The sequence below is a fragment of the Solanum verrucosum genome, unplaced genomic scaffold (genome assembly GCF_900185275.1).
Source record: "Solanum verrucosum unplaced genomic scaffold, falcon-dt-bn FXZP01000223.1, whole genome shotgun sequence".
Classification (NCBI taxonomy): Eukaryota; Viridiplantae; Streptophyta; class Magnoliopsida; order Solanales; family Solanaceae; genus Solanum; species Solanum verrucosum.
The window spans coordinates 885,984-911,507 of record NW_026020290.1 but is presented as its reverse complement, the minus strand read 5'-3'; the positions used below and the strand labels follow the sequence as shown (position 1 = coordinate 911,507).

The following is a 25,524-nucleotide window of genomic DNA, read 5'->3' as shown; positions in this document are numbered from 1 at the left end:
TTCCCTGTTAGAGCCCTTCTTTACAAGGTATTTTAATTTTTTTTGAAACTATAATTTCTTAGGTCTTGTAACATCAAAACTTTGTGCTTGACTACAACCTCCCGGCCTTGCCTAATTATGTATGACATTCCTAGTTAAATGCCTCTAGGTATATGGTCAGTGTTCCAATATCTGCTTCTTGGCTGCAATTAATTTGATTACGTTTTCGTTTCAAGTTAAAAGGCATTGATGTATAAAATTAGTTCTATGCCTTGCTATCAATTTAACAACACACCCAGTGAAATCCCATTAAGTGGGTTCTGGGAGGGTAGAGTATACGCATACCTTACCACTACCTATCAATTTAGCAGTAATGAAAATTTGATGCCCTTCATTCTTGATTGTATTGCTAATTAATAGGACCAAACACCAGCCTTTTCTCATTCTCTCAATGATTCAAGTATCATCAAGGATATGCAATGGGCTAAAAAGGCAGAAAAGGTTTATGTTGTTCTCTCAAGTGATGGGAAGTTGTATATCGAGGTTGGTCAAAGCCCCATAAAAGAAGTTATGGACTATATTGATGTTGGTATGTTTCCTTTATCCCTATTCCTCTTGATTATATCGAGGGCCTTGCTATCCGTGTTGTGTGGTATTTTTTGCATAGCTTTTTCTATTAAAGGTTCTTGTGCTGTCAAGATCTCTAGTAAATTTTGAAATAATACTATTTGAGCAAGTTTCCATTTTAGAAATTTCTTAGAATTGATTAAGCAAAAAAAAAAAAAAAAAGAACAGTAATTTCTTAGAATTGATTAAACTTTTTTGATCCAAAGTTTTCCACATGGGCTTCTAATCTCGATGAAGGCATAAAGCTTCTCTGCATCTATGAATATTCTATTTGCAAAAATAACACCAATTGTGGGTTGATGGTAATATGGTTTATGGAAGCACGTACGAGTGTGTCCTCCATAGTTCTATGAGTATACGGAAGCACATAAGAGTACGTTCCCCTTTGTTATGTAGGGATTGAGGAGCTAATGGAACTTCATGAAAACATTTATATCACTTATAAACTTCAATTACTCCAAGAACCTTATGTTTGTAAGTAGAACTTGACTGATTTGAACCCTCTTTACTATATCAAAATACTAATGGGTTGGGTGTTTTGCTCTTGTAAGATGCTTCTTCTACTTTTTCCCTATTACGGTTTGATCATTTTGGACTCAGGGCCAAACATTAGGAGATCAAGAGTTGTTCATGTTTCTTAACATGAAATAGAACTTTTTGTTATACTTTGCTTCTCCTAATGTACTTATCCCTCTTTCTTTTGCTGCCTTACTAAGTCCTTGTGAAACAAATTTGATGAGAAAAATTTCACATATATTCATTTGGTTTTAGGAAGCCTCCACAAATGTCTTGTATGGTCTTGATTGGATTCAACCATAAATGGAGAGGAGAAAACGAAAGTACCATACATGTCGTTTGAGTTCCTTGTAATGACATACAATTAACAACAACCACCAATCTAGAAAAAGTCTTCGACTCTTTCAATATCATTTTAGACATTTATTTTTTTCTGCTTCAACTCTAGATTGAAGTTCAAATCCGAAATACATAGTTCATATTTGTCAGTTAGTAGGCATTTGGCCATTGGATTTTGGATCCTAATTTTAAGTTTTCATTTGAAATCAACGTTTGCTTATGAAATCTGCAAAAAAAAATCAACTTCAATTTCAAATCCCAAATTTTACAAAAAGTAGGATTTCAAATTTCAAATTGTGATTTCAAAAACTTTTAAATGTACAACTTGACACATATTATTTTTTGTATAAAAAGACCCATCATTAGTTTATTTTTGCAAAAAACAAAAATCCATGCTCGACATAAAGAGATTATCCGTTCCATGTGAAAAAATTATATTAAAGAATTCTACTTATTGCTATTGTTGGCTAGTGGATCTTTGTAAAGTTATGTGTATTTGAATTTTGTAATAGCTTGTAATTGAAAACATTTATTTATAAAAGGAGCATGGAGATATGTGATTTATTAATTTGGCGCTTTAGGACATTCTGATACCTTATTTATTTATGAACTATAATAACTTGCTCATTTAGTAAGATTTTATAAGAGTTGGAGAATTTTTAATAACTTTCACCAATTGTGGGCTTTTATGTTTATGAGAACAAATACAACTTAAGAAATCCAAATTGCATATTTCAAACAAAATTTCAACTTCTAATCAACATGATTTCAAATCAGGTCATGTCCAAACGGGCTTTTAGTTTTGGATCTTCCCAGTTGAGTCCATCTTTGGATTATTGTGAATCAAGGATTTCAGATGTGATATAGCATCTGCTTAAATAACTGTTACTCTGTTTTAGCGAATGTTTTCCACCAATAAATCTATGTTTTTCAAACGTTGTAGTTCACAAAATGTTTGCTTCAACTTCTGCCTATTTTCCTATTGTTGCTATCTTTGCACAGCTCTTATTCACCTGGTTAAAGGGTGCGGCCTTACCTTTGCTAGGATTATTCTCTATTAATTTCAATATCTTGTTTACAATGTACAGCCTACCGGCATATTTGTTGCGTTCAGTGTAATAACTGACATCTCCCCTAGTCCACACTCCAGTCCAATTATATTCTAAAATAAACCTTGCCTCTCATAACATAAAAAAGTAATTTCATAAAAATAAAATCAAAAAAACAAAGCAACTCTAATGAACCTTTTGTATGTGTGGTTTGTACTCACTTAGCTGATACTCTATTATCCACGAATGCATATTGTGCTTATTCTTATGAAGTGCTAAATGAGGATTTACATATCAAGAACATATTGTTGTTGTCAATATGAGGAAAGATTATAGTATCTTGGTGTTCATTATGTGGGAACGCAACGGAGACCAACCAACATCTATTCTTGCATTGCAACTTTACAACACAAATTTGAGCCATCTTCCTTAGTCTCACAAAGACAAACTGGACCATGCCCGAGCATACTGCAGACTTGTTGAGTTGTTGGATAAGAAGACGGGGGAGCAAGAGCCAAAAGGCATGGTGGAGGATAATTCCACATTGCATTTGGTGGACAGTATGGAAAGAAAGAAATAGTAGAAACTTTGAAGATAGGTCCAATTCCATTCAGAAGGTTAGATGGGATTGTATTGTATCCTTTTATTTTTGGTGTAAAGAGAAAGGTTTAGAAGAAACAGAATAGATTGTAGAATTATTAGGATTCTTGTAAGTAATTTTTTTTTCTCTTATTTTGTTCCCCTCTATTTGCAGGTCACCAACATATCCTTAATGTTGTAGAATACAACATTACCATTTTCAAAAATAAAAATAAAAAATAGCCACACAAATGTCTATGACTTCATTTAGACACAAGTTTCAAAAATCTTTCTTCGACTCTTGAACTTTGTACCCAGTCAGATACTGCCACATAAATTGTGATGGTGAGGGAGTGTCATGTTATTTTTGAACAGTAGCTTCATTCACCTCTCTCTGTAGTTATCAGACGGTATATAGAAAGAATTATGAAGTGATTGATGGGTGTTTTTCTTGTTTCCATCTAGGAGGCAAGGGAATATGCTTGATAAGCTATAAGTCTAAACTTTCAACAACTTCATGATCTGATTTACAAGTTACATCTATGGAATCTATGTGTGTTGAGCTTGTACTTATTTAGCTTCATTATGTTGTATAGTTGGGTGGAGTCCAGATGGTGAGTTTACTGCCATATCAAGGAAGAATTTGGTTAACATTCTATCATCAAAATTTGAGGAAATGTTCAGCATATCACTATCATTTAAGTCATTACTTGAAGATTCTAATGTCAAATACGTCATCAAAGGTATATTATATTTTTGTTCTTTTGGCATGTTATTCGTTGGTAGTTCAGTGAGTTAAGTACAAATGAAATCCTTTCAAGTTTTAAATTATGCATCCAATTCTAGTATAATGCTCTCGCTTCAGATTTTTCAGTAGTAAGCTTCTGCTATTATGTTGCTTTTAGCTTCTATTTAAAAAGAATAAGGTACTTTGTTTTTTCTTGATTAAAAAAATGAATTAGGTAAGAAAAATTTGCGGCCATATAGAAGATATTTAGCTGAATAGAGAAAAATCTTTTCTAGTTGTGTAGGTTGTGAGATGAGCAATGCCAGTTATTCATTTGGTTGATGATTTAATGTCAAATACGTCATCAAAAGTATATTACTATTAATTGTGTACTTTTGGCATGACATTTCTTGGTATTTTAGTGAGTTAAGTACAAATGAAATCTTTTCAAGTTTTAACTTATGCACCCAGTTCTAGTATAATGCTCTTGCTTAAGATGTTTCAGTAGTAAGCTTCTGCTATTATGTTGTTTTTTAGCTTCTCTATTTAAAAAGAATCAGGTAAGAAACATCTGCAGGAAGATATAACTGATAAGAGAAAAAATCCTTTTTAGTAACGTGTATTAATCAAATACGTCATCAAAGGTATATTAGATTATTTTTAAAAAAAAAACTAGTAACGTGTATTCATCAGCATTAAGGGTATGCTGACCACCTCCAAAAGTGTGATTACATAGATAGCTAATTACAAAAAGCCTAGGAAATCCTCTATATGTATTTCATCTACTATACATTGCACTTTATACCAAATACATAAAGTAGAGATACATTTTCCTTTGATCTTCTGATTGGAATTTGATTTGCCTTTGAAGATTCTCTAATTCCTCTCCTTCCATAGTCTACCATATGCAAGCTGGGACAATTTTCCATAATCTCTTTTGGCTTTTGCTCCCTCCCCTTCTGATCCAGCAATTCAATAGATCAGCTGTGTGCTCTGGCATTTTCCAGCTTTCCACAGCCAAGGTGAAGAATAAGTACCAGACCTGGTAGGTTACCTTGCAGTGGAGGAAAGGTTGCTGTTTGTTTCAATAGCTTCCACACAAAGAGGGTATATTGAAGCTAAGTGAAATTTCCTTTTCTGTGAAGCTTCTTGGGTAAGACATGCCTTCCGTACTACCAACCAGGAGAAACATTTAACCTTATTAGGTGCCATGCTTCTCCATATAGCTTTCCAGGGACCTTTGCCTCTTCATGTCAGCTCTGAAAGGCCCTTCCTGTAGACTCTGTTGACTGAGGATTTGCCACACACATGCTTGGTATAACATCTCCCAGAGCCTCGCCTTTCTAACACTGTTCAAACTGACTAGATTTTCACAATGGTTGAAAAGCTTCCTGTTTCTTAGGTCTTAAATCTAGTGCAAAAGTTGCATTTGATGAGTAGTTTTATTTTTCTTGGTTGTTGCTAATGACTTTCTGCCGATTCAGCATTAGTTAGTCAACTTTTCTGTTCCATTAACCTATCTGTAGATGTATTATACTTTAACTGACTGTTGTTTGAATTAGTGGATGCTGTCAGATGGATTCGTCCTGATTGTATCATAGTTGGATGTCTTCAAGTTAATGATGACAATGAGGAGGAGGAAAACTATGCGGTGCAAGTCATCACAAGTGAGAACGGAAGAATAACCAACGTGAGTGGATAATTTGAATTGCAGAGAATCTAATTGGAGTTTCTGTTGTATTTCATTGTTCATATTTTGGTGTACGTTGTAGAAGGGTTAGCTATAGTATGCGTCTGACTTGTGGTGCTTCAGAAATCCTAAGCGAGAGATTTGTCTAAATATATCTTTTACGTAATTGGCTAGATTAGTACCTATAAGAAAAAAGTAATTGGCTAGATGGGATTTTTCCTATGAGGCCTGTTATAATGTTAACTTGGGATGATACAGTGAAGAGGGCCTCCATGCAGTGTGTTTGCTGTTGTGGCTTCAGAGAGCTGAGCAAAGATGTCTTTTAGCGTAAGGCTTGTCCCATTTTATGCTCAACACTTGGGTTATATTTCTTTTATGAGTTTGATGTTGTTATTATCTTTATTCTTTAGTCGTACGCTGATGAAGGAGTTTTGTATAGTAAAATTGGATAGTAAACATCAGGCTAAAAATTCTAACAGAGGCAAAAAAATCAATAGTTGATTTCTTCTCATTTGTTCAAGCCTTGATGGACAGAGTTATCCGGTATCTATTCTGGTGGGAAGTAGCAGATACACTGTGAAGTTAGTTGAGGCGTACACAAGCTGGCTTACACACCACGGTAATTAAAAAAAGGGCAGTAATTCCATGATTAATTTGCTTTTGAAATTGTACTTGTCCTCCTTTATCAATTCACAACCTCTCATTTTATATAAATTTGAGAAATTTGGAGAGAATGGTGAGCATTACAGAGCTTTTTAATATTTTCTAAAGATCTCAAGGTTATATGTTATGTTAGTTCAAACATGAAATAGCCTTTTTCTATACTAGACATTAGTTGTCCTAGACAATCTTGGCACAGCTGCAGCCTTTCATAATTTCAAGTTCAGGTATGTCCATTGGTAGATTCTCTTTGGAACAGAAAGGTACAACCATGTCGGACCATGCTCACATAAAACTCTAGTTTATGATCATTCGTCATGAATTTACTTGTTTGTAGTATTGGCCATCTATACTGAGAAGGTGCTTAAAAGCAAAAAGGTTCTCAAGCACATTATTTGACTAATGAAGCAAGTACAAAGATATATAGGAAGCTAAAGCAGGATTCCAAACGCCTATCTGCTTAAAGAAGATACATACGAAAAAGAACACACAAAGCTCTTAGTTGTTTAGAAGAGCAAGAGAGTTCACATGCAGACACAATGGGGATGGATCTGCAGCATCTTACCCCTTAGGTTCGAAGATCAGACATGAGGCGATTACCTTGACAACGGAGACCATGCGATGTTGATACTCTCCACCCTCAAGTGCTACTGTAGTTGATGGAAAATACCCCGGAGAGAGTTATGATTAAGATTTGTTTCCTTCAGGCAAAAGCACATATCTCGATCTGGTAACAATTTCTCTGGGGGTGAAGGGGTTGTATTTTAATGTTGAGATTTGTTTCCTTTAGGCTTTCACTGAATTGGTAGAGTGACTTCTTATGCTTGTACCATAAGCAACTTAGTACATGCTTACTTGCTATGTTTCTTTTTCTTTTGGTTAAGTTATTTTTACCCTTTGCAGCCTTCAGCTAAGCCAGTTGTAAGGAGCTTCAGGGATGTATTTCTTGACTTCCGTTATGATGCAGTTCCTTCATGTAGTGGACCTCATCTCTTCTTGAGCTATTTGGATCAACAGTACGTATTGTTACTTTCATTTTGTGATAGGTTTTCTGTTTCTGGATTTAATTGTAGTGTGCCTTTCAAAATTTTAATCAACTAAGTCCTTGATTTAGATGACCATCTTTCGCACTATTTTATATCACCAACATGGTTAGGAGATGTTATAAAAAGTCTGCACAAATGAGCACTATGCAAGAATGTTAGGGTCTCCAAGATACTGATACAATCATATACCATGGCCTGCTCAAAATTATAGAACAGAACTCTAATACTCTCATTTGAACTAATATACCCACTGTCAGCTCAAAAAGGCTCTCCTATTTTGCTGTCTCAAAATTGCATGAGGAAATATTCTGTCAACTTTCTTTTCCATGCTGTGGTTACTTTACCAACCTTCTAGTTCATCACCATTCCACTTTCATGTTCCCCTATTCCACTACGTTTACTTCTTCATGCCAAATCTCCACAACCACTTCGCCAACGAGGAACTGAACATTCTAATATCACTCACATACTTCTCAATAGGGATGGGCGTTCGATACTTCAGTTTTCAATTTTTTTTTCGATTGCATATACCAAATACCAGATTGTATTTTGTTTGGTTTGGTTCTTCAATATGGGAATTTTCAGTTTGGGCCTGACGGTAAATAACCTTGCCATATGAAATTCACATATTGTTAAAAATTCGCCTCCAAGTAAATCTTACACAATTTTATAAAAAACTAGTAAATTGATCCGCACGGTTTTTGAGAAGATTAAAAATATTTATAAAAAGATTAGCAAATTTAGATATTGTTCTTTCTTCACTTTGAAAAAGAAAACACTTCTAAATACCTTGCATTTTGATTAGTTCATAATCTTTATTTATCTAAATTGAATATAAATATGCGATGTATAGTATCACTATATTACCAATATAACTTATTTAAATAACAAATCATAGCTAAATTGAAATTGCATCTTTAAATCAGTAACTATATAAACAAAAATGTTTATATTATTATTAATTTTATGTTGAAAAAGTGAAATTTGACTTAAACGAATTACAACTTTTTTTTACTAACAAAAAACAAATTATTAGTAGGACCATCTCTTTTGCCTTAACCTAGGGACATTTATTGAAACCTTTGAGATTTTTAATGTGTTATCCTAACATCTAAGCAATTTTTTATGAGTTTATTTAATGCATGAGTTGATACAACAAAATTGGAGATAACAGTAGTATCATTTAAGAAATACAATAGTTGATTTGAGATAATAATACCGTTAAAAAGTATAACCATGTATATATTCATTGTACAAAGAAAAAAGAGTGAATGTATATATTAAAAATAAAAATAAGATTGTGTATGTAGTATTCTCAAAACAGAACATTTATCATTTAATTGGAGATAAGAATATAATCCATGGAATAAAAAAATAATTTGACATAATAACATCATTTGGATATCATCATGTATTCACTGTAAAAAAATAGTTAATATAAAGCAATTCATTCTGAACGGACACAAGTTTAAAGTCAATCCACTTCAATACAAGTCAAACGTAAATGTCCTACAAAAGAAAGAAAACTTCAACATAATTTCACCAAAAGACACTCCTCACCTTAAATGCTTCTAATCTATTGTTGAGTCATAGAGACACTAATTGTCTCAATAATTTGGTCATTTGACTCCTATACTCGTCAGCATAATCAATATGCTAAGGTTTTTTGAGAAGAAATGTGAGTAAGGATCACTAATATTAGTACTCGCTCTGTCCCTAATTACTTCTCCACTTTTGAATTGACACACCTATTAAGAAAAGAATGATAAACATAGTGAGTTTACCATTTTACACCTATTAATTATGAAGTAGATGAATTAAAAACTTAAAATTTTTGAGAAGTTCTACCTTTTCCAAAGTAATTAAGTGAGAGTATAATAGGTAAAAAAAAATTGTCCTTTCTTGATTTGTCAAAATGGACAAGTAATGTGAGACAACTAAAAAAGGAAAAGTGGACAAGTGATTAGGGAATGAGGGAGTACATTGTATAAAAGGTCTAGTTTTAATTGTACCAAATAGTATTAATTATTAATGTTAATTAGAGGGAAGGGAAAGAGGTATAAGTTTTTTTTTCTAAGCCAAAATTTCAAGTAATGTAATACATTGTCCATTTTAACATGTATTACATATTACTAATAATACTAGTGAAGGAAAAGTAAATGTTAATTATAGAAAAAGGAAGAGATTATAGAGAGTTTAATTTAACAATAAATTATCATAAACTTACACATTTTAATTTAGGGGTTATGAACATAAAAAGAATGGAGGTTATGGGGATCATTAAAAATATAACTTACAGAATTAAAGAGCCATAAGTTACATAAGTGGGCTTTTCTTTATTTTTTTGTTATACGAAATTGTTAGTTACTCCATAATTTTGTTGGTCTTGAGTTTATTCAATTTAGTTTCAAAAATTAGTTAAATTGACTCTCAAAGAATAAATAGTATCACATAAGTTAAAATTTAAAAAAAAGTATAATTTAAAATATTATAACATTTTACCCATAGATTCTTTATGGCTTTGTTGAAAACAAACATATGATGTGATGATTAAAATTTTCTTCCCTACCTTGTGTATATTATAGTGATGGAGAAGTGAAAGAATAACTTTGAATGAAATTTTGTTGATACAAAATATGAATTATATAGGCAAAGAGGAGGAATACCATAAGGTGTCATAAACTAACAAATTAAATTTTGGGGGTTATGAAGATTAAAAGAGAGTTATAAATATTATTAAGAGTATAAGTTGAAAGAATGTGAATTATTAGTAGTTATTTTCTTATTAAAGATATTAAATATATATTATGGTGGTAGGTGAAAAGTTTGATTAATTGATAGTATAGAACTTTTGAGATATTAAAAATAAAATAAATTGAATAATGAAGGAAAAAATGGTCAAAATAATAATAATAAAAATATAGATAAATATGAATGGAGGCCAATAAAAAGGTGTCACATCACCTTTTCTATGTTCCTCCTTTATATATATATATATATATATATATATACTACCTTAAAGCATGAACTCCCAAACTTGAATGTTGATTTACTATAATACCCTCAATTAAAAATATTCAATTTATTTTGTTTATTAATTTAATTAATTTTATTATATTGAAAGTAGATATCTTTCCAAGTTAACAATGAGTTGTGACTTTTCCAAAGGATTGTGACATTTTCAGTGAGTTGTGACTTGTCTGAAGAGTTGTGATTTTTTCGAAGGGTTGCAACTTTTCTGAAGGGTTGTGCCTTTTCTGATGAGTTGTGCATTTTTCAAAGAGTTGTGACTTTTCCGATAAGTAGTGACTTTTTATAAAGGTTGTGACTTTTCGGATAAGGCACAATTAACACCTATTCATACTACTATTTGGTAGCTATAAATAGAGGGGTTTCCTCACACTTTTAAACTACAATTTCTTTAAGTTCTCTACTCTTCTTCTTCTTAAAAAATCTGAAGTGTTATTTGTGAAAATTGATCAAGTTCAAAATTCAACGAAATTCGAGGTACCTCATAAGAAAAAGTTGGTGAAAAAATGTAGCAAATTATTCATCAGTTCACACTCGTAATATAAGGAGATTGTGTCATTTTGACAATCAACAAAAAAATTAAGGAGATTATAATATACTCGCGGATGACGTGCCAAACAACTAATTAAATGATTAATGTGATATTTTAAGTAAAAAAAAGAAGAAAAACTATTTTAATAAACAAAATAAAAATAATATTCTTAAAAAAAATTAGTTTACACCCTCACCCCTCTACCACGCCGTTCCATACCTCTAAACTCTCTCTATCTCTTGTATAAAAATTCATTTGACAAAGAAGTGCAAATCTTTAACATAAAAAATTGACAAATCATTAGAATCAAAGAATTGGTGTTTTCATCTAATAATAATAAAAAATTAATTGGGTTAGAAAATGGAGTCTTTCATAGTATCTAATAGTGAATTCACCATCTTTCTTGAGACAATTAAATGAAAGGTGTCAATTATGTCTTGCTTTGGTTTTTTGTGACACTTTGATCAAGAAAGGGTCAAATCCACTTTAAAATGTAATTAAGTAAATCTGAGACCAAATTAACATTTTCAAAACTTTCTAATCTTTTATAAAATACAAAAAAAAACACTTCATTTTTCAACTTTTATAATTCTATCCAAATCATTTTTAAAAAAAGTAAAAGAAAATATAATTTTCTCTTCTTCTCCTAACGTTCTCTCTTCTCTTCTTCTTTTTCCTTAGAAAATCCGAAAATCCGACTATCAAAATAAATATTCTCCCCCATTATCTTATCTTCCTCCTCATCTCTGGTCGTGACTCTCTCCTTTTTTTTTAACTGAAGCTTGTGTTCGACTTAAAATGGGTAAGTCATTTTTTTGAAAGAATTTACAATTTTTGAATAATACTAAGTTTTTTTCTTGGGTTAATGAACAATACATCGTTCTATAGATGTGAAAATTGAATAATGGTGTAATGCTACCTATTATTTATTATTTTTGAAAGAAAATCAACAAACCCAAAAAATTCTAATTTTGAGGAAATGTATATGTATTGTTAACATTCAGTGAAAATTCATTTTTTGTTGTTTTTGTTGTTCTTTTTGTGACCATTTTGTTAATATGATTTTAGAAATATAGTGTTGTTCAGTTGTCCAACATATATTTCATTTGTTGAAAGATGTGTCGTATGTTGTTACATTTAGTGATATGTTGGTATATATTCCAACAGAGTTGTCATATTAGGGCAACAAAATGGTCATCTATAGTAATAGAAGATTAATTTGTGGCCACGGAAGATTCATTTGTGGCAACAGAGGTACATATGTGGCAACAGAATATCCATCTGTGTCAACATAAGTATAAATTGCTACCCATTATTATTTTATAATCTATTGTAAACTCTCAACTTTTTTTATTTACCTTGTAGATGAAATGATACAAGAAGTTTCATCCATGACAACAACTCAATCTTTTATTGGTGTTGCTTCATCTTCTAACATCAAATATTATTTTTGTCTATGCGAAGAATGTGAGCAGCAACATGATTATTTTATTAGTCGTGTTAAAGAACTCACTGATATTTTTAAGGAAATAACTTATAATATTGATGTACATACATCCAAGAAGATTTCACAACCTTTGAAGTGTAGGAGATTGAAAAAATATATTTTCCAATCACTATCTATAATTAGTGAAAGAAAAAAATCAATGACTACTGCTCCAGCATCACACTCAAACCCAAAAGGCAAGGAGGAGGAGGAGGAAGAGGAGGAGAAGGAGAAGGAACAAGAGGAGGAGAAAGAGCAACAGGAGAAAGAGGATGAGGAGAAGGAGAAGGAGAAGGAGCAGGAGAAGAAGAAGAAGAAGGAGAAAGTGAAAAAGAAAGTGAAAGAGAAAGAGAAAAAGAAAGAGAAAAAGAAAGAGAAGAAAGTCGAAGTCGTCAGTTGTGATGTGAAACAACAATATCCATTTGAAATTTTAACTTGAGGGTCCAACTGAACTAATGTCATCCTTCTCGCAATGGATAAACGAGGGTCTTTTCAAGCACCATGCAAAAAAGTAAAGTCGTTCAACTATTATTAATATTTCTTCTTGTTGTCCATTAAATAATTATTTATAATGATTACACAATTGCAGATGAGACAAGGACGATCACTACTTAGCCAATTGATCGGATCTTGAGTTCAAACAACTTGATTTTGTAGTTGTATTTCCAAAGAAGAAAGATTGGTTCTATGTAATGTCTCAACCAAATAAGTGCTGAACTGATGAGGTAAATCCATGCTCACTTTTATCTTTTGATTAAGATATGAATACATACAAATAAATTGATACATAAATACACTTGTTGATACATCTGTGCAGCATGTGGATGTCATTTTATACTATTTGCGCAAGAAGTCGAAGCAATAGCGTCATTCTAAATATCGATATAACACTACTAATTATTTTTTCAAAACATACATTGAAAATGCCAGTGATGTTCCGGAATATGAGAATAAAATCGTGGGCACTATCAAAGGGTTTGGTATACTTGGTGGACTGCCTTGGCACCTCACAGATGAGGTTTATATCCCTGTAAATTGTAATGGGGAGTTTCATTGGGTCTTGGCAGTCGTTGTATTGAAGGAACGATGCATAAAGGTGTATGATTCGATGTCCTCATCTAGGACTAATAGAAAATTGTGCTCCGAGATTCAAAAGTTGTTTACACTGTTGCCAAAGTACCTTGAATCCAGCGGATTTTTTTATAAAAAAGATCGAACCAACTGGTCAGTTCTTGAAACTTACCAAGTAAAGAATAAATCTCACCCATTTGAAGTCATACATGTTACTGGTATTGCCCAACAAGCAAGCAATAATCTCTAAGTATCACATTATTTTTTTGTCTTACCACTATTGAAATGTGGTGTTAATAGGTTTATTATATTTTCTAATCGATGATATACTATGCAAAGACTGTGAACTTTTTGTTGCTGCATATGCTTAGTTTTTGAGTGATGGACTACAAGTATCATCTGATGGAATTAATTTTGAAACCCTTTGCATGAGATATGCTACACTCCTATAGAATTATGGGATTTTAAAGGCTCGGAGTGACTATGTTAGTAACAATGAAGACCCATAGAGGCCTAGACCTAAAAAAGCAAAGTTCGATGAAAATGTTGTGGTTACCACCATTGATTAGATTGATGGTTATGTATATCCTTGTGAATTACCTTTTTATTGATAAGTTGTATAAACAATTGGTGAAGTGTTCATTTTTGCTAATAATATTAATATTAATGATTATTTTTTATTTTATTGGAACAAATGTCAATTATGATGGAAAGGAAGAAATGTGGTGTCTGTGGCAACATATATAACATCTATTGTAAAAAACACCACAAAATTATCTGCATGTGCCCCAATAAAAAGGATACATGTGGCAACATATGTCACAGAAAGAAGATATGTGGTAACATATGTCACAGAAAGGAGATATTTGACAACATTATATTGTCATAAATTGTTCTTTTTTGCTGATAATATTAATATTAATGATTATTAATATTATTTTTATTTTATTGGAACAAATGTCAATAATGATGGAAAGGAAGAAATGTGGTGTCTTGGCAACATATATAACCTCTGTTGTAAAAAACACCACCAAATTATCTGCATGTGCCCCAATAGAAAGGGTATATGTGGCAACATATGTCACACTTTGAATTGTCAAAATTCAAAAAAATAAATTAAAAGGTTTAAAACAATCGTCCCTTCATTTTTTCTCTCTCCTCTCCTCTATAAAAGGTCATTTCATATTCCAAATTTAATTTAGTTTTACTAATTTCCATTTTCTTTTCTCTTCTTTCCTTTCTCTCGTTCCATTATTCCTTTACAGATTAAGGTTGTTGTTGCGATATTTTCTACAACATCAGTGGTAATCTGTTGTGATCCTCTTCTACAACAAGGCATCGTTTCCCTCATCATTTCTAGTTTATCGTTGATATATTCTTAGGTAAAATTTAATTAGGGTTTTGAGAAATACTTACTGGTATTAAATCAGGACGTTTTTAGTGGTTTTATCACTTATTTGTTTGTAGGAAGGTTGGGTAGTTATTCCTTTTGAAATATTATCTGATTTCAAAAAGCTTAATTTGTAGTTCATTGGTTAGGGTTTAGGGAGGGTTTTTTGGTTTGTTGGTTGGTTCATGTGTGGTATTGAATCGTATTTGTTGTTTATGTTGTTGTGTATTGTGTTGTGTGTTGTCTTGTTGTGTTGTGTTGTTGTATTTGGTTGTTGTTATTTTTGTTAAGAAATATTTGATTTTTGTGGTTGCAGATACAAATATAATGGTCAAAAGAAAAATTGTATTAACAAAAGAAACAACTGAGACAAAGATCCAGAAGAGGCCTAGGACTAAAACTTGTAGGAAGAAGAATGAAAATTCGACTACCACTCTTTTAGAAGAACTTGCATCTGATGCAGTTTCTTCTTCTCAAGTAGAACCAGATTTTTCTCAAAAATAATATGAAGAAAAAGAAAAAGAAAAAAATGAAGTTGATGATGATGGAAAAAGAGCAAAAGAGGTTGATGAAGAAGAAGGAAAAAAAGAAGATAAGGAAGAAGAGGGAAATAAAAAAGAAGTTGAGGAAGATAAAAGGAAAACAAAAAGATATTGAGGAAGAAGAAGGAAAAAAATAAAGAAGTAGTTGAGGAAGAAGAAGGAAAAAATATAGAAGTAGTTGAGGAAGAAGAAGGAAAAAATAAATGAAGTTAATGAAGACAAAGGAAAACAAAAAGAAGTTGAGGAAGAAGAACAAGAAAAAAATGAAGTTGAGGATGATGATGGGATCAAAACTATCAGTGCACACACTTTTCATGTGCATTTGCAGCCTAATGCTACTGGTGATAGCATTATCAGGTCAGTCATGGGAAAACCTTTCGACACCTTCAGGATCATGCTCAAGCAGATTGGTTTAGAAGATTTTTTTAGGAATAGTTATTTTGGTCATTTTCTTGATTTGCCAGAGAAAAATAATGAACGTTTTCAAATGACCATGGTCAATGAACTTCTGAAAAGAAGGTTCATTTTTCAGAATCCTGAAAACAAGGATGAAGTTTTGATTAATTATTGTGGCATGTCACTCTTCTTTGGCAAAAGAGAGTTTGCCATATAGTTTCAGGGTTAAAATGCCATCCTCCTTCTGAGCCAATTCCTGGATTCATAGTAAAAAAAGAACCACGAAGACGAAAGAAAGGAGAAAAAGAAGAAACAAGACAGTCAACTGAGGAGCAGGACTTGGTGTCCCTTGTTCTTGTTGGCACAAGCTTCAAAAATCCCGATTTGATATATTTGTTGAATCACGAGGATACATCAGAGAAGCACAAGGAGTCATTGTGCTTACTTTGATTTTTACATAATGTACTTTTGGCCAAAGATGTCAACAACAACATATTCCTTATATGGGTGAATTTATCTCAGGATATTGAGGCTTTCAACAACTATCCTTGGGGCCATAAGAGCTTTGAATTAACTTTGAAATACTTGTTGAAACCTTTAGGACCAAAGACCAATAACTTATTTGGCTTTCCATGGGCTCTCATGGTAAGCATAAATGTTCTTAATCTTTTTATATTATATTGAATAATTCAACATTTGATTTGTGACATGTTTTACTTTTTTATAGGCTTGGGCATTTGAAGTCATTCCTTACTTGAGGCATCAAGTAACTGCAGAAGAAGAGATCTCATCTCTAAGGATATTGAGATGGTTGAGAGCAAAAATAAAAACTATCAAAAATCCTCCAGATCTTTATAACCTCCTTATGATGCAGTAAGTTATTATTATATTACACCCATATATGTTGCAACATATCACTAATTTGTAGCAACATGTGATCCAAATATTGCTATAGATGACTCATATGTTGCTACAGATGATCCATATATTGCAACATGTGAAACAAATGTTGCTACAGATGCCCATATGTGTCAACATATCACCCATTTGTAGTAACATATGACACATCTGACCCAAATATTCCTACAGATGACTCATTTTTGTAATTTTAGATTGTGCATCCATGGCTTGTCCCAACAAAAAATGAATTGCAAATGTTATATCTAATTACTCTATGGTTGGTTGAAACCTTATTTGATCCTGTTATGGATAGAGTTAAAATGGAATTGGCTGGAGCAAGAATCATCAAAAGAGAGAGTTAATAATGAATTAGTTGTTTTTGATGGGGTTGATGTTGTTGGTATTGATGATGGTGCTGGTGTTGATGGTGGTAGTGATATTGGTGCTGGTGCTGGACAAGACCAAGGGGCTACCTGTTGTAGAGGATGCTCTGGCTTTCTCTATGAGAAGTGCAAGAACCAAGATGAAGATACTATCATGTATCTTCAAACATTGAGTTAGGTTGTCAATGAATTTAAAAACAAGAGTTCTATCAAAGAATGTTCGGCATCCATATACTCCATTTATTTGATTACCAAGACAGCAATTCAACCTCCCCAAACCTTGTTGTGTGACAATACAGTTGGTCGAATGCAATGTGTTTGGGTTGTTGGGATAGTATCTAGGAGCTTGGAGCCTTGACAATATGTTTATAATTAATGACAATGTTTTATTTTATCACTTATGTTATGTTATCTTATATTGAGAGCAAGTACATAGTATGTGATGATATTGAGAGCAAGTATTTAATCAAATGTTGTTACATAAAGGTGATATGTAGCAACATATGTCTCATATGTAGCAACATATGGGTCATCTGTAACAACATATGGGTCATCTATAGCAACATATGCCTCAAATGGTCAAACGTTGCTACATAAAGGTGATATGTTGCAATATTTGAGGCATCTGTAGCAACAGATAAGTCATTTGTAACAACATATGTCTCATATGTAGCAATATATGGGTCATCTGTAGCAACATATGTCTCAAAATGGTCAAACGTTGTTCATACGAGTGATATGTTGCAACACATAAGTCATTTGTAGCAACATATGTCTCATATGTAGCAACATATGGGTCATCTGTACCAACATTTGAGTCACATGTTACTACAGATGGATGATATGTAGCAACATATGACTCATATGTTGCAAAATTTGAATCAAATGTTATGTTAAGAACAAGTAAAAATGTTGGAACATGAGTGCAAAACTACGTTTATTTATTTCCACAACTATGATAATTTTAATGGTTGTACACAAATACATAAGAATTTTCCATCCTCCACAGTGTTCTTCTTGGTAATACTTAAAAATAGAAAAAAAAACACAACAAACAACACGAAGATTAGCTTCCAGTTGTTATAATATTTGGTCTTTTTCTTCTCCTTCATCACCCATTTGTTACTTCTTTTAATATGACTTTCATCATCAATTTCCAACTCCTTAATTTTGTTCACCAATCTCAGAATAACGAACTTGGATCATATATCAACATCTTCACGATCCCTCCATCTAAAGAAGTTGCATGCATTATCCTAAAATACACATCACAAAGAAATTTAAATTAAAAAAAAAACAAAATAAAAAGAAGTCTCCAAACTAATATGTAGAAATGTACATACACGATAGCATGGACAAGACCAAAATCTTCAACCTGGATTGTCCTTCGACCATGAAGTTTGCATTGAAAGTAAGTCTCTATGTTTGCAATAGATTTTCACACCCAACATGGGATCATTTTCATCATTACAAATTCGATTCAATATTGCATTTGACATTATATCAAAAGTAACAAAAACAAACAAAACTCATTTATTAGATCTAGAGTACTAATCTATATTTAAAGAACTCATTCTTACCCAATCACTATATTGCAAAATTAATAATTTCATTGATTTGACAATACATGATAGTGCTGAGATTTAATTTACCAAAGGCCAATCAAATTAATTGCGTGTTAAAAAACAAAGAACAGAAAAAATTGAGAGAAAAAAGACTGATGAAGTAAATAACATCATTATATCCCATGCAGTCTAGAGATCTGAGATCCATGCGAAGAGAGAGAGAAGCGCGAAGCGGAGAGAAACCGAAGCGACGAGGAAGAAAATGAAAACCCTATTCTTGAAATGAAAATGAAAACCCTAATTTATATATATATCCCTTCTAGAAATGAAATAATTGACCGATTGGGCCAGTTTTAGAGGTTGGGCTTGCCTATGACTTTTATAAAGTACTTACGTTTTTTAAGTTGTTACAACATATGTCAATTATGTGTACATGCAAGTAGTATCACCATTAATAGAGAGGAATTAGGTTACAATTTAATTGAATTAACCCCCAAAAGACCATTTTATGATATACATATGTTGCCACATATGACATGTCTGTTGCAATTTTTTCAACAGAACGTGCATATGTTGCCAGATATGACACTTCAAGGATGGGTTGATCGATAAATTGAGTGATTTAGGAATGGAAAATTGTCAAATTAGACCAAATTTTAGTACTTTGGACCATAATTAAGTAATAAAAATATGCTATAACACCTGAAACAATGATTTACAAGGGTGTTATATAACTATCATATGGAGTTACTTGGTTATTGTATGATGAACTAGTGGGATGATAGTCTTTGTAAAAATAATTGATAGAATTGAATGAAGGTTGTTGTATTAGACCATAATTTTGTACTTAGACATGTTGTAGGACTATATATTAGTGTTACATGTTGAATTAGGTGACAATTTAATTGAATTAACCCCCAAAAGAGCATTTTATGATATGCATATGTTGTCATATATGACATGTCTGTTGCAATTTTTTCAATAGAACGTGCATATGTTGCCAGATATGACACTTCAAGGATGGGTTGATCGATAAACTGAGCGATTTAGGAATGGAAAAATATCAAATTGGACCAAATTTTACTACTTTGTACCATAATTAGGTAATAAAAATATGCTATAACACTTGGAATAACGATTTACAAGGGTGTTATATAACTATCATATGGAGTTACTTGGTCAATGTATGATGAACTAGTGGGATGATAGTATTTGTAAAAATAATTGATAGAATTGAATGAAGGTTGTTGTATTAGACCATAATTTTGTACTTATACATGTTGTATGACTATATATTAGTGTTACATGTTGAATTAAGTGACAATTATATTGACTTAGCCCCAAAAAGACCATTTTATGATATACATATGTTGCCACATATGACATGTCTGTTGCAATTTTTTCAACAGAACGTGCATATGTTGCCACATATGACACTTCAAGGATGAAACATTTTATAAAGAACAAATTCAGAAATTAGTACAAAACAAAAATTCAGAAATTAATACAGAAATTTAACTACTTCATCTATTTCTAAATCACAACTACATAATTCACAATGACGAAAAGTGATAGAGTTGATGAACAATGCAACAAATTGGTCTTTCTCCCAACAAATGATGTTCTGGCACCCTTCCAAATAAAATATATCGCAACTTTTGTCGATATCTTCTGAGTTTTAGTGACTTCGTTTTTCTCATGTTGGCAATGAACATTATGCCTTCTCTCATGAATTCACCGCCCTTGAAGATTGAAATTATGGCAAGCACATAGGATGCACCAATGTCACCTCCGTCTACTGCTTGATTAAGCATTTCCAATCCATTTGGATCGCTATTGTGGAAATAATCAACCTACAGAAGAAATAACACATTTAAAAGGCAGAATACATTGATAAAAACATGAATAGATGCGAAGAACATTAAAAATTACCACGTCTTTTCTGTATAAGGCTTCTAAATTCCCCGATGCTCTGCACATTTCCAGGAAAGAAGTGCATTTTCGAACAACTGACCAAGGTTTACACAACCATATATATTCAATAAAGTCAACAAATGTTACCGTTTGATATACAGAAGGTTCATTAGCAACTTGATTGAGGACCCTAGAACTGAGAAATCAAATCAAATTGTTAGGAAATCAAATTAAAGAGCGAAAATTGATTAAAACATACATACCTTAATTTAACATTCATTAAATCTTTGAAGGAGTAGGAAGCAACTCTTTCAACGATTTCAATTAGTAGTTCCCTCGGAAGGGATTCAATGTAGTTTTTTTTACTCATAGTCATTTTTGAAGATTTATTCTTCTTCTTTCCCATCTTGAAGAAAATTAAATGAAAGGACCTACGTTGTGTACTTCTTCTTATATAATCTCAATGTAATGAATGTGAAAAGTTGCAACTTTTGAAGACAAAGAGACACTTTTGACTTTTCAAATGCAAATATTTTTAGATTAAACATTTTATAAAGAACAAATTCAAAAATCAGTACAAAACACAAAAAGGCAAATATTTTTAGATTAAACATTTTATAAAGAACAAATTCAAAAATCAGTACAAAACACAAAAAGGCAACCTTATGTACATATGTTGCCACATATGTCAATTTAATTAATACCACACAGTGGTATAAGACAGAAATTTAACTACATAATATAGTTCTAAATCACAACTATATAATTCACAACAAATATCATCTTAATTGTCGCTTTCCATGGGCCAACCATTCCTGCAATCAATTTGCTCAAATTGATGAACAGTGCAACAAATGGGTCTTCCTCCCAACAAATGAGGTTCTGGCACCCACATTCCACCTAAAATATTTCGCAAATGATGTCAACATCTTCTGACTTTTAGTGGCTCCATTTTTTTCATGTTGGCAATGAACATTAAACTTTCTCTCATGGATTCACCGCCATTAAATATTGAAATTATGGCAAATACATAGGATGCACCAATGTGGCCATTTTCTGCTGCTTGATTAATCATTCCCAATGCAGTTGGATCGTTACGGTTAAAAAAATCAAACTACAAAAGAAATAACACATTTAAAAGGCAAAATACATTTATAAAAACGTGAATATATTCGAAGAACATTAAAAATTATCACGCCTTTTCTGTATAAGGCTTCTAAATTCCCCGATGCTCTGCACATTTCTAGGAAATAAATGTCTTCTTGAACTATCGACCATCTACGATAAGGAAAGTTGACCAATGTACCTTTTGATATACAGAAGGTTCATTAGCGACTTGATTGAGGACCCTGGAACTGAGAAATCAAATTAAATGGTTAGGAAATCAAATTAAAGAGCGAAAATTGATTAATACATACATACCTTAATTTAACTCTCATTAAATCTTTGAGGGAGTAAAAAATAGCCATTTCAACGATATTAATTAATAGTTCCCTCGAAAGAGATTCAATGTAGTTTTTTTTACTCCTAGTTATATTCTTCTTCCTTTCCGGAAATCTTGAAGAAAATTAAATGAAAGGACCTTATGTTGTTGTGTTCTTATATAATGCTAGGAATATGTGAAAAGTTGCAACTTCTGAAGACAAAGAGAAGAGAAGAGAAGAGGCACAACTTTTGACTTTTCAAATGAAAGTACTTATTTTTTTGAAAAAGGGGTAAAATATGAAGAGTTGTAATTAATTTTTTTTTGAAAGTTGTTCCAATGACAGTAATGATTGATTGATGGTTCACACACCTTACACGTAATTATTTATTAAAAATATGTTGGAACAAATGTGTTTTCTGATGTACTTGTAACACATAATTGACATATGTTGGAGCATATGCAATATTATGTTTTAAGATCTAATACATAATTGATATATTTTGGAACAGACGCGTTATTTTGTTGTACTTGTAACACATAATTATCATATGTTGGAACATATGCAATATTCTGTTGTAAGTAGCAACACATAATTGACCTATGTTGTAACAGATGCATCAGTTCAAAATAAATCACACATTTTATTTATATAAATAACATAACGTAAGTTGATTCAAATTAAGATAAAAAAAAGATAGGGAACATCATCCTCAAATATAAAGAACATTAATTAAAATTCAACAACACTTATGGAGCATTTCGAGTTGGGCATGTAATTCTTTTGTGGCCAAAGTCCCTACATACAGAACACTTATTTTTTCTTGTTGGAAATGATTCACTAACTTCACGGCGTCTCTTATATCTCCTTCTTCTAGGTTTGCTTGGATCAACTTATGGAGGAGGTATTTCTCTCTCTATGAAATCCAAAGGGACAATCCAAGAATCTTCAGGTGGCACCGGGTGAATTTCCTCACAATATGTCATTATGTATTTTTTCATTGAATAATATGGAGATCAGGAGTACTCATAAATCTGATTTCCAAATTCGGCACCATATTGAGTTTGAAGCACTGTCATGGCATGTGGACAAGGTATTTTGTCTAAGTCAAAAATTCTACAAGTACAAGTTCTTCTTTGTAGATCCACCGTAGCAACATCACCATGACTAGTGACACTGACCTTGTAGTTAGCGATTTGATGAGACAACAACTTGTTGCCCGCGTTGACATACTTTGATATGTCTTTTTCAATTGAAAGAACAAATCTATTAGCAGAGTTCACCAGCTCCATACGCCTCTGGTGAAATAAAAGTGCAAATCTCATGTTTATTTATCAAATAGAGCGCAAATGGAAATTCTCTTTCAACATCAAACATAGAATTCACCGACTCCACGATGTTTGACGTCATAATGTTATATCTACACAACAAAAAATAAAAATCAATCAACACATATAAAATTACAATAAACTCAAACGAGATGGTATAGATAATAATGTACCTATTTCTCGGGCAAAATGCTCTGCTCTGTGTGTGGAATCCAATACGTTCAAGAGTTTTAGCCGCCTTTGGTACCAAATCTCTTATTTGATTGAAATGGTCATTGAACTCACATATATCGTACGCCCTTGCTTCTTTATAAAAATGGGACACTACCTTTTAATTGTGAAAGTTATTTCAAATATTTTTCCAAGGTCTCATGCAACAACCATAATGAGATACAGGGTAGATAGTCGAATACTTGGATGCCTATCAGAAATAATGCACAACATCAGTAGCATCTACAAAGCTTCTCATATTTTGAAAAAAATATTCATATAAGGCATTGCATTCCTTGTCCACAACACATAAAGCCATTGGAAATATATGATTCTCAACATCTTGTGTCACCGCCGATAGTAAAACTCCTTCATACTTGCTCCTCAGGAATGTCCCATTAACGACTATTATTTTTCTCATTTCTTGAAAACCAGTTATCCAAGCGACATATGATACAAAGAAGTACTTGAACCTCCCATTTTCATCGAGCGACAATGTCGTCTTGTTTCCTGGATTTGCAACTTCAAGCATATAACGGTACGCATTAAGCACTGCATACCCGTGCTCTTGTGTTCCCCTAACATTAGACGTATCATGCTCCATGCCCTTATAAATCTTCCAATAGCTTACCTTACAACCCAATTCTGTGCGAAGTTGATTTGACATGTCTCTTGTGGATTGGCATTTACCATTGGAAAACCTATTCTCAAAGTACTTATCTATGACTTTTACCATGGCATGGGAATTATGGCTTGTAAGATGCTCTAAACCACACATATAGTACTTTTCATAGATTCTAATGACAAACCTGTCACTATTTGTAAATTTTACAGCCCTCAGCCACCAATTGCACTCTGGATATGAACATTTAGAAGAAAACACATTACGAGAATTGATCACCTTTTTCAATCTAAAATCTTTTTTCAAGCAAGCAATTTTCAATGAATCTGCCAGCTCTTCCTTGATCTTGAATGTCATTCCCTTATAAAAACCAGTTTCATCATCTCGAACATTATTCACACGTGATGATTGAGAAGAACATGGAATGTTGCTGCCAACAATAGGTGTAAGAGGATTGTTGCTCTCAAAGTCCAGCACTTCATCTTTTCCAATTTCAACATCGTGATTATTCATGTTCACAACATCAAATTCATCATTTAACATATCTTGTTGTTCTTCTTCTAGATTATGATCCTCCTCGATAGGATTTTTATCCACATAGACTCTTAATATGGGCGGTCTCTCTGCTCCTCCAAAATAAACAAGCAAACTAGGTTGATCAGTTATTTTAAAAGGTAAGACCTTCTCATTATGAAAAAAATGAGGAATGTAACTCATGACAAGATCTTTCGATTAACAATTGTATCATATTTTTGCATGACTAAATTCACAAAATTATCATACAAAATATTTTGTTCGACAGTCATCCCTACCAACCCTCCCCGTTTCTTACCATCATTCCAACGTCAGATGTATCAATTTTTCTTCTCGACCCATTCACCACGACAATTAATACCTACAAATAATTCCTCCATTTTTTGTACCTGAAGCACTTAATTTAAAAAACAATTAGTACTAATGAAGAAATGTGTAAATCATATGTTGCAACATATGACTATTATGTGGCGAGATGTAAGTCATATGTTTCTACATATAACTGATATGTTGTGACAAATAAATCACATATGACAACATGTGTAAGTTATATGTCGCAACATATGGCTATTTCGTTGCGAAATATAAGTCATATGTTGCTACATATAACTATTCTGTTGCGAAACATAAATTGCATGTTGTGACAAAATGTATAAGTCATATGTTGTAACATATGACTATTCTGTGGCGACATGTACGCCATATGTTACTACATATAACTGATATGTTGTGACAAATAAATCACATGTGGCAACATGTGTAAGTTATATGTCGCAACATATGACTATTATATTGCGAAATGTAAGTCATATGTTGCTACATATAACTATTATGTTGCGAAACATAAATCACATGTTATGATAAAATATATTTATTCTGTGGTGACATGTAAGTCATATGTTGCTACATATAACTGATATGTTGTGACAAAGAAATCACATGTGACAACATGTGTAAGTTATATGTAGCAACATATGACTATTCT

The 25,524-nt window shown here is 32.3% G+C and overlaps 1 protein-coding gene and 1 pseudogene across 1 annotated transcript; one reads left to right on the top strand and one right to left on the bottom strand.

Annotated features, from left to right (window-relative positions):
• The first annotated feature begins 12,420 nt into the window (after positions 1 to 12,420).
• On the top strand, positions 12,421 to 13,840 carry LOC125834473 (uncharacterized; annotated as a pseudogene).
• A 9,757-nt stretch (positions 13,841 to 23,597) lies between these two features.
• LOC125834472 (uncharacterized) lies at positions 23,598 to 24,518 on the bottom strand. Its single transcript, XM_049513617.1, has one exon. It carries the CDS (start codon positions 24,516 to 24,518, stop codon positions 23,598 to 23,600), a length of 921 nt encoding a protein of 306 aa, XP_049369574.1.
• Between the last annotated feature and the right edge of the window lie 1,006 nt (positions 24,519 to 25,524).

Excerpts from the sequence above, each read along its gene's own strand:
- LOC125834472 (XM_049513617.1), bottom strand. The coding sequence starts at position 24,518 with ATGAATAATCACGATGTTGAAATTGGAAAAGATGAAGTGCTGGACTTT.